General features: G+C 46.6%; 1 protein-coding gene across 6 annotated transcripts in view; it reads right to left on the reverse strand.

Moving 5' to 3' along the window:
- IRF2 (interferon regulatory factor 2) overlaps positions 1-20,134 on the reverse strand; it is an 86,978-nt gene that overhangs the window by 66,275 nt on the left and 569 nt on the right. For 2 of the 6 annotated variants that reach the window (XR_007151674.1, XR_007151673.1), the window contains exon 1: positions 19,036-20,130. The exons of 2 other annotated variants lie outside the window; for them this stretch is intronic. Coding sequence is in view for 1 of the 4 variants with exons in the window: in XM_047856787.1 (XP_047712743.1) it covers positions 8,826-8,930 (105 nt within the window). In the remaining 3 variants the exon portion in view is untranslated. Of the gene's footprint in view, positions 1-8,825; positions 8,946-19,035; positions 20,131-20,134 lie in introns of those variants that run through there. 2 more of the 6 variants (XM_047856791.1, XM_047856787.1) reach the window with 2 other exon arrangements.

The following is a 20,134-nucleotide window of genomic DNA, read 5'->3' on the forward strand; positions in this document are numbered from 1 at the left end:
ACCTGACAGAGCCACCCAGGCGCCCCTCCCTGAATGGCTGTTACCACTCAAGTCCTCTTCACTCAGCAGACCAACAATGGGTGTGTTTTGACGCATGTGGATACAGCAAAGACAAAGGGAAAGGGGCGGGAGGAAGGAAGAGAGGGCCGTGCTTTCGTGCTTTCGGTGCTTAGCTCTGAAAAGGCAAGTTAACAGGGATTTTCAGAAGGACCAGCCTACTGGAACCTTCTAAGAAAACCTATCTGCATAAAACGACACAACTGTTTGCTGCCATCTGATTTCAAATCCATTACTGGCAGACTGTGATGAAAATCAACGCCTTCCCCAAAAACAGTTGCCTGGAAATGATTTGCTCTGAAAACGGCTGACTTTGAAGGGCACTGTCTATCTTTCCCCCTGGCTGAGAATAAATACTTCCCTCCCTCGGTCTACATCCACAGGCTGTGCCTGAGGCTGTGCCTGGACAGTCTCCTTCCCGCTGCCACTTTTCCTTTGAAGATCTTCTTTGAGTTGTCCCCTCAGCCAGTAAGCTCTCAACAAAGGTATTACTATGAGGATGATGATGACGATCTACTATTATTATCATTATTACAGAGCCATTCAATTCAGCTCTTTATGTTCAAATCAGCTGGAGACCCAACCCATAACCAACTCCGGCACTGGAGCATTCATGAGTTTGCTTCCATCCATAAGTTATCCTGATCGCCAATGAATTCCATTAGCGTCGAGCCAAAACTGCTACCCAGTCTAAGTACAGAAATACCCCTGAGCCAAGAACGAGTATGTCCCCACCAGCTGCAGAACGGTCTTCAAATATTTCTAAACAACACTTCCTGGACAAGTTCCGGATCGAACCGGAAGCTGAATCTGGTGCCCACTGTGTGGTCACCATTCCCTCCTCCTGCCAACGCCTCTCCTGGTTGCCATACTGGTTGCCTTCCCTCTCCTTGCTGAAGCAGGATGGGCTCCACAGCTTAAGTTTGGTGCCGAGCACATGTGGATCCGAACCTCACCACTCACAACCTGTTAACTTTTCCAGATCTCGGGTTCCTCATCTATAAATAGAGATCTTAAAGGCGACGTGGCGACATCTCTGAGCAAGAGCTAGATGAGGAGGAAGACGGGATGACTGCTTTGGCCTCCTCTAAGACGTCCCCCCGCAAAATTTCAAACGTGGAGCCAGGCCTCCATCCAGTAGAGTGGAGCGGGGGGGTACCCAGGGTCCATCTTCCGCGATACTAGCACGGTCCCCACCGTGCACAGTGGCGGCCAGATTAATCTTCCGAACCATTGTCTCCCCCGGCACAAAATCCTTCAGCGGCTCCATGAGGCCCACGGAATAAAATCTGGGCCATAACTCAGCCTGTCCTACCTTTCAGGCTTCATATCCCACCGCTTCCTCCCAAAGCTCACAGCTTCACGAACTTGAAAACAGGCCTATCCCTGTATAAAGTCCTTGTGAGCAGGAATCTCATCTTATTCATCTTTAAACCTTCACAGGTATCAAGCACAGTGCCTTGCAAATAACGATATGCAGTAATTAGTAATTATTTATTGATCGGTGTTGGGGAAGGTCATGGAAAAGACGGGACCGCCAGCTGACCTGTGAGCGGGACCTCACCGATAGGAGGCTCCTCGCCCCCTCCTCTGTCCTTGGAATGTGGCTTCTGCTTGCCTTTCCTGCTCCCAGAAGCTCCTCCAAGGACACAGCCTTGAGATGGTGATGTCATGTTGAGCACACCTGCATGGTATACTGACTGAACCCAGTTAAGGCCTCTATGTAAACTTCGAAAGTCTGGCGGGCAGGTGCAGGGATCTAATCATCTTGCTGCAGCCAAGACAAGCCTCACAGGAAGTGCCCTTTGCTTATTAAAACTGCCACCTACCTCCTCCCTCATCTGTCTCTGCCCTCTGAGTTCAGGGGCCAATTCCAGATTATATCAGGGAAGCTCTCGAGAAGGTTGCAAACCAGTGATAAGAAAGTGGAAAAATCCCTCCTGGAGAACCCACGGTTGGCAGGGGCTGGGGAGGAAAAAGCAGATAATATGAACTATGTGATGTGATGAAAAAAACTTACTATGAATAAGTGGTAAGTAAGTAGGGGGAAACTGATTGCGAAAAGCATGCAACATAAAGAAGAATAATTTTGCTACGTTCGTGACATTTTCCAGATAAATCGAGCTCAGTATGTTAACAAACTTTTGAAATATATTTACTCGACTTTTCATTTAAAAAATCCTGGGGCGCCTGGGTGGCTCAGCCGGTTGAGCGTCCGACTTCGGCTCAGGTCATGATCTCACGGTCTATGGGTTCGAGCCCCGCATCGGGCTCTGTGCTGACGGCTCAGAGCCTGCTTCAGGTTGTGTCTCCCTCTCTCTAACTCTCCCCCACTCTCACTTTGTCTCACGCTGTCTCTCAAAAATAAAGAAATGTAAAAAAAAATTTTTTAATAAAATAATTTTATTGGGGCACCTGGGTGGCTCAGTCAGTTGAGCGTCCGACTTCAGCTCAGGTCATGAGTTTAAGCCCCACATCGGACTCTCTTCTGTCAATGCAAAGCCCACTGCAGATCCTCTCGTCTCCCTGTCTCTCTCTGTCCCTTCCCCGCTATCACTGTCCCTCTCTCTCAAAAAGTAAATAACATTTAGGGGCACCTGGGTGGCTCAGCCAGGTAAGCGGCTGACTCTTGGATCCAGCTCAGGTGATTATCTCACGGTTCGTGGGTTCAAGCCCTGCATCGGGCTCTGTGCTGACAGTGGGAACCCTGCTTGGGGTTCTCTGTCTCCCTCTCTCTCTGCCCCTCCCTGCTCTGTCTCTCTCTCTCTCTCTTCAAAAAAATAAATAAATAAACATTAAAAATAAAAATCTTACCGAGCCAGGTACTCTAAAAAGCCCTATGTGCCAAGCACAATGACCAGCTTGGACGGGGGTGAGACAAAGGTGATGAGGGCATGATCTGCATCCTCAGAGTTGACACAGCAGTGATGGGCTCAGGCACATAAGCAACCAACTCCAAAATGAGGCATCTTGTCCTGAAGGTGACTCTAGGGAAACAAACTGATGACGGTGGAACTTTCGACGGGGCACTTCAGGATGTCTTCCATCCCATGACAACTCAACAGCAGCATTCAACACCACCGGCTCCTGGTTCGCTCTCTGCAACAGACTCCCCCACCCTCAACGCCATCTCATTAGCTTCACAAGAATGTGCCCCTGAGTTTTATAAAGGTGACTTTTTTGTGGAGGGCATTCCGGGGGTGTTTTACTGGGAAAAACCCAGAAGAGCTAACTCTGGGAGACTTCAAAGAAGAGGGGCCATCTGAACTGGGCTTGGAGAGATCAGAGATCCTCAGGTGAAAAGAAAGGAAGAACATTCCAGACAAGAGGAAGAATAACAACAGAGGCAAGAGGGAGGAAGTGTACGTGGCAGGACTGAACCGGTAACAGGGAGAGGCTGTGCCAAAGGGAAAGGGTGGAAGCGGGAGAGACACAGCCAGAAAGCCCGTCCAAGACTGGCTAATTAACAGAGAGCCATTTGTTCGTGCACCTTAACAAGGGTCCCTGTTGACCGATGAGGGGAAACACCCCCTACACCCCTGGGCACACGTGAACATGGCTGATGTGCTTTCCACCTGCTGTCCCGTCCTGTTCTTTACTAGGCAACACAGCACACGAGCCCTGCTAGCTCTAAGGTACTACACGGGCCCGTGGGTGGATGGGAGATAACAAATGGAGAACTAGGTCAATCATTACAATTTAATTCAACCAATATTTATCGAGTGCTGGGTGTACGCGAGTCATTTTGCTGAGCCCTGAGGAACCCATGACGGTACTCCAAAGTTTATCATCAGAGTCGAGAAGGCAGCCATGAATAACAGATGCAGGATGTGATATCTGTAATATAACCCAGAAAAATCTAAGGCCTTTGAATAAGATCTTCAAACCTTATCCCTCCAATGAAGCGGAGAGCCCAGCAAATCTCCATCATGCTATCAGTGCAGCCAGTCAACCAAGCTGACGTGGCCTCCACACCCGATGGTGGTGCCATTTTGGCTTCAGCCGTGCGGAGGGAATGCAGATGGGAAGGGGCCTCAGCGAGGTGCAGCCAAGACCACCAGTTTCCTCTGGGCTTCCCAAGTGCCCATAGTTTGGGCTTGACCCTAACAATCCATGCACCAGCCCTTCCATGGCCTTCCATGGGCGTAACTCAGAGACCGTGAACGAGCATACCTCACACCTGGACAGGGAGGAGCCTCCTAAGCCACAAGCCAGTCTCACCACCCAGGGGAGAGCGGGATCCCCATCACATGTGAGCCAACAGGACGCCCGTCCTGAAAACTTCCGCTGTGCTCATGCATGGTTTCGGGGCACCTCACCATCCAGTCTCTCGGTGCTCCAACTTGGGTCTCTCATCCATATTAAGGACAACGGTCTACTGTGGACCTGTGCATAATCCCTTCTCTCTCTTTATAAACCAAACCAAAATAGGGGCGCCTGGGTGGCGCAGTCGGTTAAGCGTCCGACTTCGCTCAGGTCACGATCTCACGGTCCGTGAGTTCCAGCCCCGCATCAGGCTCTGTGCTGACAGCTCAGAGCCTGGAGCCTGCTTCAGATTCTGTGTCTCCCTCTCCCTCTGGCCCTCCCCCCGTTCATGCTCTGTCTCTCTCTGTCTCAAAAATAAATAAATGTTAAAAAAAAAAAAATTTAAACCAAACCAAAACAAACAAAAGAGAGTACAAAAAAATATTTTCATACCTGTGCACTACTTCCTCTTAGAAACGTATCAAAGCACCCCAAAGACAGACCTGGTTATCATCAAAAACACAATCTGGGGGCGCCTGGGTGGAGCAGTCGGTTAAGCGTCCGACTTCAGCCAGGTCACGATCTCGCGGTCTGTGAGTTCGAGCCCCGCGTCAGGCTCTGGGCTGATGGCTCAGAGCCTGGAGCCTGTTTCCGATTCTGTGTCTCCCTCTCTCTCTGCCCCTCCCCCGTTCATGCTCTGTCTCTCTCTGTCCCAAAAATAAAAAAAAAAAATTAAAAAAAAAAAAAACACAATCTGGCCCCTTCTGCAAGGCCCACGGTGCGTAGGAACGATCAATGCATGCCCCCTTACATCTCCTCTCAAAAGCGACAGGCTCTCGGTCCTGCCACCCCCGGGCCACAGTAATTACCTACCATTTTCCAAAACGTAAGGGGAAAATGTTCCCAATCCTTTCTCAATCACCTTCCACCCCCCCCCCCCAAAAAAACTTGCTCTGTCCTCAAAACAAAGCCTTTCTCTACTGGGAAACACGGGAGCACAGAACTTGAGGTAGCTGTGGCCACCCAGACTGTCCCTGTCACTCCCGGGATCCATCTAACCCCACCACATCAGACCACGCCCCATGTGCCAAGAATGGAAGGACTTTTCAACCCATCTCACCTTTGCTCTTCCTCTTCTGTCAACCAAAGATGCCCCGCTCGCCCTTTGGACACCAGTCAACACCGCCATCGGCCATCGTCTTTCTGGCAGGTGGGAAGTAGGGAGTAAAGCACACCCCGTTTCGCTGGTCAAAGACACAGCGCCTTGGACTTTCTGTGCTTTTATGAAGCACACATTTCATTCTTTCTGTTACTACAGATGGCTATCTACACGCCTGTCTCTCTAAGTAAATGATAAGCTCTTTGAGAACATGAAATTGTCAATTTTACATCTCCGCAGCCCAGTTCAAAAATGTCTCCCGAAGGAATTAAATCTCCTGAGAGTTTCCTTTAAAATACGTGCTTGCAGAAAGGGGTCTTCAACTTGATTTCGTCATTATCATATTTGTTTTCCTAGTACTTGAGGCTAATTTTGAGGACTTTTTTTTAAAGCCTGGGTCCCACACCAGAGGGAATATAAGTCTCCCCCCTCTGCGTTACGTCAGAGACATTATGTATCTTCTTCCCAATTATTTTACAATTCGCTCTTAGTTATGATCCATATGTTATCTTGCCAGGTCGTATGATTTAATGAAAACCAACTCTGCAGAAGGATCAGGTGAGATGAAAAATCTGAGCACAACATAAAAGCAACCCAACAATAAATTTGCTATTGTACAGTTGTGGTATTTCACTGAATTTCCTCATCCACTGTAGCTCTCGTAAGAACAAATAAATGGTTCCTCATTTGGTCGATAATTCACAACAAATACACAAATGCGTTCATTTTACTTTACAGATCTGTTATTACAGCAATAAATTTGTCTTCATCCACACAAGTAGTAGTATTAAACCATTATTGGATGTATTATATTTAAATGCTCATGCTCCAAATGCTATTCTAAGGCTGCTTTTACTCGCTTTTTATTTTAATGTTTACTTACTTATTTGGAGAGAGAGAAACAGAGAGCAAGTGGGAGAGGGCCAGAGAGAGGGGGAGACAGAGGATCCCAAGCAGGCTCCAGGCTGTCCGCGCACAGCCCGATGCGGGGCTCGAACCCACAAACGGCCAGATCATGACAGGCTACTTTCACTCACTTTTATCCTCATACCACAATGGTGATGAACCTGTGAGCAGCCACTACAATTAATTCACTACCACATTCAGGCACTGCTGTGCTTCCTCTAACCAGAAATTTTAGAATTCAAAGTACAGCACACAAAAAAAGTTAATTCTTTACTACAGAGTCCAACAAAACATACCAAGTACTTCATCTGGCCACCAGATCCTGGGCAGGTCACTTGATTTCTCCAGCTAAAAAACCGATGGAGCAGACTATAATCTCTAAGGAAACTTCCAATTCTAGTATTCTATGAGATTAAGTACTTTTATCTGATTCCCTATTTACCAATCCACCCAAATTTACTTCCTACAACATAATTTAATTCCTCAATAGGTGCTTTATCAACAATGTTGCTTTTACAACATCGCAAAAAAATTTTTTAACTTCCTTTTAATGTTGATTTATTTTTGAGAGAGAGACAGAGAGCAGGCAGGGGAGGGGCAGAGAGAGAGGGAGACACAGAATCCGAAGCAGGCTCCAGGCTCTGAGCTGTCAGCACAGAGCCTGACGCGGGGCTCGAACTCAGGAACTGCGAGATCATGACCTAAGCTGAAGTCAGACGCTTAACCCAACAGAGCCACTGAGGCACGCCATCATGACAAAATTTTTAAAATGATTTTGTGCCGTATGCTACTCACACTATGAAGACGGGGGAATCATTATTAGTTTTGAAGACCATCTAGCATGTCATTTGGGAACCCACAAAAAGAATGACATAATCCTACAACTCAGCAACAAAAAAACCGAATAACTGATTCAAAAATGGGCAAAGGATTTAAGCAGACATTTCTCCAAAGGAAATCTACAAATAACGAAGCACATGAAAAGATGCTCAACACCACCACCTAGCAGGGAAATGCAAATCAGAAGCCCAAGGAGATACTGTTTCACATCCATCAGGAGGGCTATAGAAAGAAAGAAAGAAAGAAAGAAAGAAAGAAAGAAAGAGAAAGAAAGAAAGAAAAGAAAGAAAGAAAGAAAGAAAGAAAGAAAGAAAGAAAGAAAGAAAAACAGAAAATAACAAATGTTGGCCAGGATGTGGAGAAACTGGAACCTTCATGGATTACTAAAAGGGCGTAAAATGGAATTGCCACTGTGGACAAGTTGGGTGGTTTGTCAAAATTTTGAAACCTGGAATTACCAGATGATCCACTGCATTGAAAGAATGGAAAACAGGAACCAGGCCTGATACTTTTTACAGGAATGATTACTGCAGCTAAATGGTAATAATAACAATCCAGGCAACCATCAACAGATGGACGGAAAAACAAAATGTGGGACTATTAGTCTTAAAAAGGTATGAAGTTCTGGCACATGCTACAACACAGATGAACCTGGAAAGCACTCTAAGTGGGAAAAAAAAAACAGTCACAAAGGACAAATATTGTACGATTCCACGTATATGAGGTAGCTAGAGTGATCAAATTCATAGACAGAAAGTACGATGGTTGTTGCCAGGGGCTGAGGGCAGCGGGGTTCTTGTTCACTCAGTACAGAGTTTCCGGGCGCCTGGATGGCTCAGTCAGTTAACCATCTGACTTCAGCTCAGGTCATGATCTCGCGATTCGTGAGTTCGAGCCCAGCATCAGGCTCTGTGCTAATAGCTCACAGCCTGGAGCCTGCTTCAGATTCTGTGTCTCCCTCTCTCTGCCCCTCCCCTGCCCCTGCTCTGTCTCTCTCAAAATTAAGTAAACATTAAAAAAAATAAAAACAAAAATAGGCACAGAGTTTCTGTTGGAGGTATTAGTAAGTCCTTGGGTGGACAGTGGGGACACCTGCGAACACTGTAAACACACTTAACGCCACTGGATTATATGCTTAAAGATGTTTGTAACGGTAAATTTCATGTTACATAACTTTTACCACAATAAAAAGAAATAAGAAGGCAGGCATTTGTGAATTCACTGCTTACTCCACTATTGCCTTTGGTCCCATCATGCATGACAGTTACTCTTTGATTCCAGGCAAGTTGAAGTATTGACTGGCCACATGCGCACGTCCACGCATGTGTGTCCTTGTGTGCACACACACACATGCACACACCCAAAGAATGAGAGAGCAAGAGAGGCAAAATGAGGTTTTTCAAATTTTGGTAAGGGCCAACTTCCCCTTCATGGCGAGGATACCTCAAACCAAGTGAGGACAAAGCCCTCCTGGACGTACAAAGAAAGGGCTAGATTCTCCCAGCACCGACCTCCGGGGCGAGAGCACAGCAGTAAAATTTATTAGCAGCACTGCTGGCTACGGGGTCTACCTTGAGGGAAAAGGAAGTAGACGGCGGAGATAGCTATCAGGACTTACATGGTTTTCCTGAATGACAAAAGACACCAGACAACAGTTGAATTCTACACGCCAAACGAAATGTGAAAGAACCGTGGAAAAACGACAGTAACCACAAAGCAGCATGTTGTTCTATGCCTAGGATAGAAGAATCTGTCTTTTAGAAAATAAAATGGGGGCGCCTGGGTGGCTCAGTCGGTTGAGCGTCCGACTTCAGCTCAGGTCACGATCTCGCGGTCCGTGAGTTCATGATCTCGCGAGATCTCGAGTGATCTCGCGTGAGTTCGAGCCCCGCGTCGGGCTCTGGGCTGATGGCTCAGAGCCTGGAGCCTGTTTCCGATTCTGTGTCTCCCTCTCTCTCTGCCCCTCCCCCGTTCAGGCTCTGTCTCTCTCTGTCTCAAAAATAAATAAATGTTAAAAAAAAAAAAAAATTAAAAAAAAAAAAAAGGAAAAAAATAGAAAATAAAATGGATACGCCCGGCCAAAATTTTGTCATATTAGCACTGTTGCTTCCCCTACAATCTGAGCCGACGCCACATGGCCCATGGAGGACTCTCGAAGGTCCAAGACACATGTCCAAGAGCACCTTCCAGAACTGGGGTCTTAGACGCCTGACTGCTTGACTGTGTTTTATCTAGCTGTTAAAATTAGCTATATCCTTACAGCTATATCCTCATGGCGATATCCTCTGCCTAGCTACCTCAAATCCAAGCTCATTACTTTTTTACCTTTTTGCACCTCCCTCTCCACAGAGTTAGCACTGAGTCAATAGCTGTGAAACACGTCACTCAATGATCAAAATAGTCCATTGCTCCGGTGGAATGGCTCATCTCAACCCAAACTGCAACCTGACTTTAAAGAAATTTTTTAAAAAGGCGGGGGGGGGGGGGGGGGGGGGGGGGTTGGCGCCTGGGTGGCTCAGTCGGTTGGGCGTCCGACTTTGGCTCAGGTCACAATCTCACGTTCTGTGAGTTCGAGCCCCACGTCGGGCTCTGTGCTGACAGCTCAGAGCCTGGAGCCTGTTTCAGATTCTGTGTCTCCCTCTTTCTCTCTCCTCCCCTGCTCATGCTCTGTCTCTCTCTTTTCAAAAATAAATAAACGTTAAAAAAAATTTAAAAAAAAAAAAACGTTTTTAAGACCTAATGTATGAAAAGCACCTGTAAGAGAGGCAAATCCTCTCCTGCACTATTTAAAATTCATCCGGACTCCTCGAATCACCAGTATGACCAATTATTCACAACTCACACCCAAAAGTGGAAATAGCAGTTCATCTACATTCCCTACAGGGGCCTCCTTTGCAGGAGCCCCATTTCTACTTCTACCCTATAATGGAAGAAAGAAAGGAGGGCAATGCTGTCGGTGTTGGTCCCTGGGAACACCCAGGACACCCCACAAGTCCACCGTGTCCTTCCGGGGCAACAGCTTCCCTTCTGACTTCTCTGTCTCCATTCTATCCTGAGGAGCTTAACTTTCCAGGTCAGCTAAACAATGCACATTGAGTTAAGTTTTCCCATATGAACAAAATCCCAACATTCCCCAAAAAGAGTCCATAAAGATTTACCTTCAGGATTACTATTTTAAAGTGAGATTATACTTTCCTGTTCTTCTGTCAGTTGCAAATCCCCAAACCTACTAGAATTCACTTAAAACTAATCTACAGTGTTTTCATTGGAAGAAAGCAATCAGAAAAGCTCGGACCCACTGAGCAGCTGGGAATTTCTTTGCTGAAGGTTTGGTTTAGTCTTTATTTTTCTAGCTGCTGGCCCTGCTAACATGATTCAGTGAAGGTCGTATTTAATCTCGCGGAGAAAAGCTACCTAAGCAGTTCTTTGGTAGGCTTCAGTAAAAATAAATTGCCTTGGCTCTGTGGAGAAGTCTGTTGCTTCAAACCAACAATGATAGTCAAAGGGAACAAATGAAGGCAACTGTAAAATACTGTACTTGATTTTAAAAGAATTTCACCGCATATACATTATGGCTAAGTGTCTGTTAATAATAAAGTTATCGTCAATGACTAACCCACCAAGAAAGTAGCAGCTCCCAAATACGCATCTCCAGTTTATCAGTGAGCGTAGCTTATTGACATGTACAGAAAGCTGTCAGTATACTCATCAGAACTTCAATGTCAAAGAAAGGGACAGGGCGCCTGGGTGGCTCAGTCGGTTAAGCGTCCGACTCTTGATTTCAACTCGGGTCGTGATCTCATCATTCATGGGATTGGGGCCCGTGTCCGGCTCCACGCTTAAAGCAGGAAGCCTGCTTGGGATTCTCTCTCCCTCTCTCTGCCCCTCCCCTGCTAGTGCACGTGCACGCACGCCCTCTTTTCAAATAAATAAATAAACATTTTTTAAAAAGAAGAAAGGGACTGGTAAGATTTTTGTCAAGTCCTGGGTACAAAGGAAGAAAAAAAACCACAGTTTTTCACCTTCAAAATGTTGAACACCTAATACAAAGTGACAAATCCTAATGCAAAGTGACAAATCTCAACGTTTATGTGCTCAATACATATGCCATTTGGTTTTGAGCACAAAGTAGACAGATCTATGTCGCCCATTCCAAACTGGAATTCAGCCTTGTGAGCTAACCTTTGCTTCAGGGCTGAAAATCAAACCAACAAATATTTATCTAGTTCTTACTGCGTATCAAGTACTGGTGGGGAATGCAAAGAAATATAATACGATCCCTAGCTCACAAATAATTTGCCATGTAGGTGTTATAAGTGGAAAAACCCAAGGAATCAACTATTTTCTTAACAGTTCCAGAGGCTAGAAAAGATTCAAGGTGTTTGTGACTGATCGCCATGGAATGGTACATATGGCAGGTGACCTCTAAAGAAATTTGGAGCATTTTACTACCTTAGGCTGAAGAGATCGGGGTGGGGGGGGGGTGGGGGGGGGGAGGCAGGGAGGTGCAAGCAGTCATCACCAAATGACTGAATCACCAAAAGGACCACTCGAATCTGCTCTCCCTCAGTCTTCTTAGGTTTAGTCCTTGGATTACAACTTTTCCCCATACTTCCCCCTTCACACCTTGCTTCATTTCCTAATCCTGCACCACCTAACGTGACAGCCACGCGTGGCTACTGCACTCTTGAAACGTGACCAGGCTAAATTCGGATGTGCCACACAGGTTTGTGAAAGACACGCTGAATCTTGAAGATTCAGTATGCAAAAAAAACAAAAACAAAAACAACAAACCAAATGACCTCATTAATAATTTCATATGAACCCCATGTTGAAATGGTAATACTTTGGACATCCTAACCTAAATAAAATATTACGGAAGTTAGTTTCACCGCTTTCTTTTTACTTTCCTGACATGGCTACTAGAAAATGAAAAATTACGCACGTGGCTCATGTGTTATTTGTATTGGACAGTGTTGTCCTAATCAATACTTTTCTCTTTTTCAAGCTATGCTTTGGTATTCTGCCTCTGAAGTGGTAATGGTTGCACCCGTTAACAGTTCAAAATTTGTAACAATCCAAAAATATCTCCAGTAGCTACAAAGGGATCGGAACTAAGTTTTTTCTCAGACACAAATTAGGGATTTGGAGGATTCTGCCGTTGTGAAAAGTCTTCAGTCACACTCTGAGTCATAGCAAAAGTCGTTCTCCAATAAAGGGTGTTGTGTGAGGAAATAAAACTTCCCGGGATTCTTCAGTGCTTCTGTGAGACACTTTAGCCACCCAGGACACAGGAATGTATGCAATATAAAGATAGAGAATGTATGGGATATAAAGATAGGGGATGTTTTTGGTTTTGTTTTTTTTTTTCAGGTTAGTTAATATACCGTGTGGTCTTTGCTTCAGGAGCAGAACCCGGTGATTCACCTCTTACATACGACACCCAGAGCTCATCCCCAAAAGTGCCCTCCAAGATAGGGAATGTTTGCATCCACTTCCCCTAGAAACACTTTATTTTTCACATGCCATGAAAATTGGATCTGTAGCCATTTGTCTAAATGAATTGCTCTGCTCCAATAGGACAATTTACCCCTTATCTGCTCAAGAGGGCCAAAGGGATACAGCCTAGACTAGGTCCCTGGGTTAAGTTCCCAGGGTGCCAGGACATTTCAAAAGGAATGAAACCCAGATCTTAGAACACCTCTAGAAAAAAAAACCTTACATTCCAAAAGGTTAGGATTAGAACCCTGAATCCTTTCCATTCCCTCTCAAAGGAGCAAAGGTGGTTGTTGTTGGGTCCCCGCCCCGTCTGTTTTTCCCTTGGCTGAGGAGACGGATGGTTGCTCTGATGTCATCTACAGAGTGTAGCCCACACCCACGTTCCACCTGTTTTCCCAGCATCACCAGAGGCTCTGGGTATGGGTGATTATCACTGCAACATCATTCTGGCTGTTGTCCTGGCCATAGAGATGTATAAAGAATTCTTCTACCCCACTGTCTTGTTTCTGCAGCATTCACATACAGAAAAGACATATCTGCGAAGTGGGATAACATCTCTGACCCTCCCTGGTTTTTGACAAAACAGCGGGCCCCACCCTCACCGAGGAGCTGCCAATCTCAGTGACTTCAAGTAACAAGAGCTGAATCCAGACAAGGGCATCTCTCAGCCCTGGCTGGGAGAGCCCAGATTCTAGAGCCTGGTTCCAAACGTCAAGGCAGAAAGAGCTCAAGAATGGCCAAGTCCACATACAACATCCCCCTCAGTCGTGTCCTGATCTTACATTTATCAGAGATGACGTCAGAGGGGACACTACAGAGTCGTCTCGAGAATATTTTTCTGGTTATAGAAGCCAATGGTGCTGTTAACACAAGTGTTTCAAGTGGGGAAAAAAGCCAAACACCCTCAATCCCACCATCAAAATATTTTCTTCTAGTTTTTTGCTTTAATGATGTATATACAAATACACACACACATTTTTTAAATGGAATTAGGGTCACCATTCAGTATCTCTTTTTCTCCACTCAACATTCCTCACAAGCATTTTTCCATCATTAAATGCAAAAACCATGAATTTTCCAAGCTATCTGTACTGTCTGGATGTGCCATAATTCACTTACATGTATTCCCATTGTTGGGTATTTAGGTTGTTTCCAAATTCTCACTATGACAAAAGCTAATTCAATAAACATGCTTGTACATAAATCTTTGTCCCATTTCTGGTTTCTCCACGTGACTAGGTTCCTAGAAGTGGCATTACTGGAACAGAGAGTTTAACATCTTTAAAGCTTCAAGCATGTAACACCAGATAGAATTCCAGAAACTTCCTTGCCATGTCCAATCCCAACTGCAATACAGAGTGCTTAGTTTCCAAATCAGTGACCTGCCGGACCCAGCTTCGGCACGCATAGCTCAGGCTTAACATGGGTCAGTTATTCCTTTGGGAAACACCGAAGTAGCCCGTTCTGATTTCCTGATCCCCGATGACCTCCTACAACCCGACAAGAATAAAACAGCAGCGAGGAAGACCAGCATGGGGCTAAGAGAGCTATTACAACACGTCTAAAAATTTTTATCACCATGTATCTTCCTCTCGGGGGTCCATGGTTGCCTCCAAAGGCAATTTTCGATGGAGTCTGAGGTCTCGAGTGGGGGTATCAATGCCTCCAAGTGCTCTGGCTCCAGCACTACGACCTCCAAGGTGGCTTCAACCACGCCCAAGTGGTAACTGTCCACAACCTCTTGTACGCTTGCCTGAAGTCGCCTGATGCCCTAGCGGTTCTCCCATCAGACTTTACCTTCCCCAGGATAAAAAGCCTTCATCTCAAAGTCGGATGTGGACGGTCCTCCAGTACTTCAACTTACCCTTGAGTCAGTATCCATGAACTACCAACTTGCTCCCTGCCACCCCAAAACCCCTTCAGTGATATGTGTAGACAGACAGAAAATCCACCTGCCTGATTCCTTCTTCTTCTCTCTCTCTCTCTCTCTCTCTCCCCCACACGAGAATTCAGGAGGCACGATTCCACCCAACACCTATTCTCTTTTTTCATCCCCTCACCGCCCCCCCCCAAAACCATCACCTTCCAATTCCCTCCCACTCCCATCCCATCCATCCGTGCCCCCACTGGCACCCTCCCCAGGTGTTGGGACACTGTCCTCCCCAGTGTTAATTTTCCTCACCCTGTTCAGTAATTCTAGGGTAAGGACGAAAAAAAAAAAAAAGCTCTCTTCAAAAATAACACGTTAGATATTGCTGGAAAAAAAAAAAAGCCATCTGTATGCAGTCCCTTCTCACTCAAAAATGTCAATCTCATGAAATGGGAAAGTCAGCAGGATTCTAAGAGTATGGGGCCAGGACAGTGTATTCTATCTATAAAACATTTCTTTAGATCGTGCACAAACCTGACATTTATTAGCTCAAATTAAATTGGAAGCTCATCTTTCCTTCCATCACACTGAGTGTGCAAGCGTAGCAACAGATTGCTAAGTACGCCTGAAAAGAAATTATTTATGAAGATTATACAGCAAGTAGTTAACTCTCAAAAAATATTGCTTTAATGAAAACTGGCCAGAACTTCATCACACAAAATCCCAGACGAAGATATCTCGTTGAACTACATCAGCCTTGCCCTTGAGATAAACATGCTCAGAATCCCTCCTCAGAAAGAATTGCACAAGCCGTGTTTCTCGTAAAAATGGGGACAATGAGGCCTGCATAGGGCAGGAGGCAGCGGGGACATTTTTGCTGGACTCAAGTTTTGTTTATCAATGCCGAACACCAGCAGAGGTTCTGTGCTAGTTTCAGAACTCAGAAAACCTAAGGGGCCAGGAGTTTGTCTTTAAAAAGGCTGTCTGGGGTCTAAAACGTCAAGGTTCTCTACTTCGGGCCGAAATGAGATCAACCAGACTGGATGCTATTTCTCCCAAGTCAGTCAGGAGTTCTCACCAGAAGTCTTCTACAATTCTGAATAATAAAAACAGAAATCCAAGTCTTCCTAAGGAAACACAATTTACTTCATAGAGAGAGGGAGAAAATCATTTAAAAAGGATGCTCGAAGGTGCAGCCCAAGGGGCCTCGCGGAGTCCTCTCCAGTGAAAACTGTATTATCTTATTCATTATATTATAGAAATTATAATAGAAATTATATAGAAATTATAGAGCATATAGAGCTTGGTGCCTGAGGGCTGGATTTCTTGCTTGGGTTTTTCCCTAGGTATTTTATATAAAATATTGGCTTCAGGTTTAAATCTGGAACCTATGGATAATTTATCAATCTTTAAAAAAAAAGTCAAGATTTATCCAAACTTCCTCACTTTCATTCCTACCAGCCACCCCCTTGAGGGCCAACCCTCAACCCTACCTTGGACAGACATTGTCCACCAAATATTGATCTCACTCAGGACAAAAGTAGGGCACATAGGGGGCAAACGGGCAGAAAGCCCTGACCTCCAACCCTATGTGAGAAGAATATGGTATCCCATACAGATGAAAAGAACTGATTTTATTATAGTAAAATTGTATTATATATTTTTATTATATATTTTATTATATATTTTATTTTATAATATATGATTTTATTATATATTATTATATAAAATATATAGTATAATAATATATATAATAGTAACTAACACTTCTTAGCAGTTATATTATTTTTATATATTATTTTATATACCTTAAAATTTTTTTAATATTTATTTTTGAGGGGGGGCAGAAGAGGGAGAAACAGAGAGAGAGGGAGACACATAATATGAAGCAGGCTCCAGGCTCTGAGCTGTCAGCACAGAGCCCAGTGCAGGGCTCGAATCCACAAACCGTGACATCATGACCTTGGATGCTTAACCAGTTGAGCCACCCAGGTGCCCCTACTTTATATACTTTTACATATATATACTGTCTATTTTATTTATTTTCCCATACATAGTGTTGGGTACGCAGTAAGCATTCAATAAATGAAAGTTAACCAGCTCCCATTAAAGGTGTTACAGCAAAATGCTAAAATTAGCTACGGGCATACCTGTAATAAAAATAATGAATTTTTAAAGAGTGTGAAGCAATGGTGAAGAAAATTCAGACCAAAGCATACTGAGCCTGAGAAGATTTATAACATATGTGGGGGCGGGGGCGGGGGGGGGGGGGGGCGCGAGGCGGGGAGAAAGGTTGGGGGGAGAGAGAAAGACATCAGTCCAATCACTGTTATTTCCATATCATTTGGTCTCCATGGATACCATCTAACTTCTCTTCTGACAGGAAAAAATTCACTGACATTATATTTCAGTGTTAAATTCTTTGATGCTTTACATAAAATAGCGATTCTGTGTTTAATTCCTTGCCATTACCCATATTATACTCTCAGGAGAAGTAAATCCCTTTTTGCTGAAAATTCTGTAGGAGAATGCCAGTATTTAATCCACAATCTTGATTTCCTGGCTTTTTCACATTAATAATAATGACGGAATTCTGAAAGTTAATGCCTCACACATTTGTAGACTGCTGTAACTTATACAACCTTCTTTCATACACAGTATCTCATCTGTTCCCCAAAGCAACCCTATCAGATATACAGTTAAGTATTATTATCACCTTCCATAGAACTAACCCCAAAAGGCAATCACTGTTATTTATCTTTTCGTTGTGTTATTATCAGCTCACCAACTACAAGCAATTTCTCAAGAAGGTAAAGGAAGTTGTCTTCCTGTTCCCAGTTGAACTCACGGAGCCTAGCACAGTGTCTGACACATAGTGAATGTCTCACGAATATTTATTAAATGAATAAATAAAGTCCTTTATCTGCTCTGAGTCCTTTTTGGTATAAAGCACAAACCAGAACCATGTCCCAGATACCCCATTTAGAGTTCTGTTCTCTATCAAAAGGAAATTGTGTGAAAATGCTCTCGAAACCACAGAGCTTATATTCGATAATCCTAAGAATAAAAGTACAATGCCCTTGCAAAAGTACCATGAAACAACGATGGATGCACATCTCAAGTTAAACATCCAAAGTCTCAAATTTTCCACTAGTTGTAAGTTTAACACCCTCAACTAGCTTTAGCATATTGAATATTTGCCTAATACAGCACTTCAGAAAGCACAGTAAGAGAAGAGTGGGGCCATAGTTCACAGAGCTGCGCTTAGCACAACCATTTCTTTGCCACAATTTGCTTCCAATTTAACTACAAACTCTTACTTTCGATTACGGTGACATTTTTACAGGTAAGTAAGTCTGAAATAGGCAAAATTATCTTGAACTTTTGAAGACCAAAAGAAAAAAAGACAACTCGCGTTGGATGAAATATATAAATGTTTAATATTAAGAAGGAATTACAAGCCATCACAGAACAGGGCTCCTGAATCTAAGAGGCCAGAATCTAACTTCTTACACAACAGGCTGTTATAAATTATAATCATTCACTAATAACAGCGACATTCCGGACTTTGCCACATCAATCGATAGATGTTCCAAGATTACCCCTTAGCAATGCCAGTTTAATTTCTAAACATTCCATCTCCGAGGTTTCCTTAGAAAAGACAAGTTTTTCCAAGACTTTTTAGGTTTCTATGTCCATCCCTCTCCCGTCCAAAAAAGGAAGGATGGGCGTTGAGAAAAGGAGAGAATCCTGAATCTGCGTGCAAGCTGCCGTGAAACAGGGATCACCCTCAAGGTTCTGGCAAGGAAGCGCGCGTCTGTCTAACATCAACACGATCCACCTTTCGAACTCGTCTGTCACCAGACCCCTTCCTGCACCTGCCCTGAAAGCACCAAAAAGTGCAGGCTCCTAAGTTCCAATGCTACTTGCAATCGGGCTGAAAACTAATAAATGACTGCAGGCTTGACAGCAACCTTGGTGATTCCTGAAAATCCACAACAGGAAATGTAACTATCCTCCACCCTCCCTAGCCATTCATCAAAAGCAGACCGAGTCACAGCAACAGGGAGGCCAGTGGCGGAAGGCAAAGGCCAGCACTTTTCCTCATTTAGAAACACTGCCTTCTTCCCAACCGGTAACCAAGGACGAGGAGCACAACCCACCGCCCGCACCGGAGGGAGGGGCTGAGGAGGGACGGAGCGGGTAACATGTCCCCAAGTTCCAAACACTCTACTCTGGGACTGAAAATGAGTGCTAGCCACGCCGCTAAAATGTGGCAACCTCGCCTGCCAGTCCCAGGGGGCACATCTGCAGCCGGTGACCGAGGCTTCTGCCTACAACCACGGACCCGGGCGCCTCACCTGGTGCCCGGAACACTGTCTTTGCGCCCGGCTCGGGCTGCCAGCCTCCTCCCCTTCTCCCCCTCTAACCGGGCAAGGGGGTAGGGCGGCAAACGTACCAAGACGTGGGGCCAAAGACAGATGCCGGCGCGTCCTGGCGAGGGGCTGAGTTACCTCCAGAGGCCCTTCGAACTTGCGGAGGCTTCCCGAGCCCCTCTCGCGGGCCGGCCCCCAGGCCGGGGCACTGAGCGCGGCCGCAGGCGGGCGGGCGCCACGATTGGCCGAGGCGGGCAGCGCTCGGTGGGCGAGCCCGGCCCGCGAGGCGGAAAGGAAGTGGCGGCCACGGCCGTGCACCAACCACGTTCGGCCGGCGGGCGAATGCCACTCGGCGCCCAGAGCGGGGTCGGAGGGCGCGGGGCGGGCACTCGCGTCCCCACCCCGCCGCGGCCCGCGCGCCCCAGGACCCCCAGGGGACGCCCGCCCCCACGCCTGCCAGCAGGGCGCCGCTCGGTCCCCGGAGGCTCCCCGCCCCCACCTCGCCCGCTCCGTAGCCGAGGCGGGTCAGGCCCAGCGCGCCAGGCCGGCCCGGGGGCGCCTGCGGGGACCCGGAGGCGCCCGGCGCTAGGCCGCGGCCGGGGCGGATGACCCCTTCCGCGCGGCGCCCTACCGGGACGCGCCGCCGGAACCCCCCGCGCGCCTGGACAAGTGCAGTGACAAAGCCCCAGGGCCAGGCCGGACGCTGGCCGGCGGGAAGGAGGACGCGGCGTCCCTCCGGAGCGGCGGTGGCGGCAGCGGCCCAGCTCCCGGGAAGCCGGGCGTGCCGGCCAGGCCCGGCGCCCACCCCCGCTCGGAGCCCGCCCGCCGCCCCCCGGCCGCTGGCACCCGACGCCCGCGACCGTTCCCCGAGTCCCGCGGGCCGGCGAGCCCCGGGACCGCCGCGGGGCGCCCCACCAAGTTTCCTTTGGCCGCGGCGCCAGGCGCCTCTCCCGGCCGGGGCGCGGGGCGCAGGCAGCCGGGTGGACGGCGGGCTCCGGCTTATTCACGCTGGAGCTGCCCGGAGAGAGGCGCCGCCGCCGGACACCGTGAAGGACCCGCTCCCCTCCTTCGGATCTGGTGGCCACGGCGTCTGTAAACACACACACACGCACACACATGCACACGGTAATTTTGTTTTAAAAGGAGGCCCCACTCCGGCGGACCTGCACCCACACACACAAC

This window comes from Prionailurus viverrinus, chromosome B1, assembly GCF_022837055.1.
Source record: "Prionailurus viverrinus isolate Anna chromosome B1, UM_Priviv_1.0, whole genome shotgun sequence".
Taxonomy (NCBI): Eukaryota; Metazoa; Chordata; class Mammalia; order Carnivora; family Felidae; genus Prionailurus; species Prionailurus viverrinus.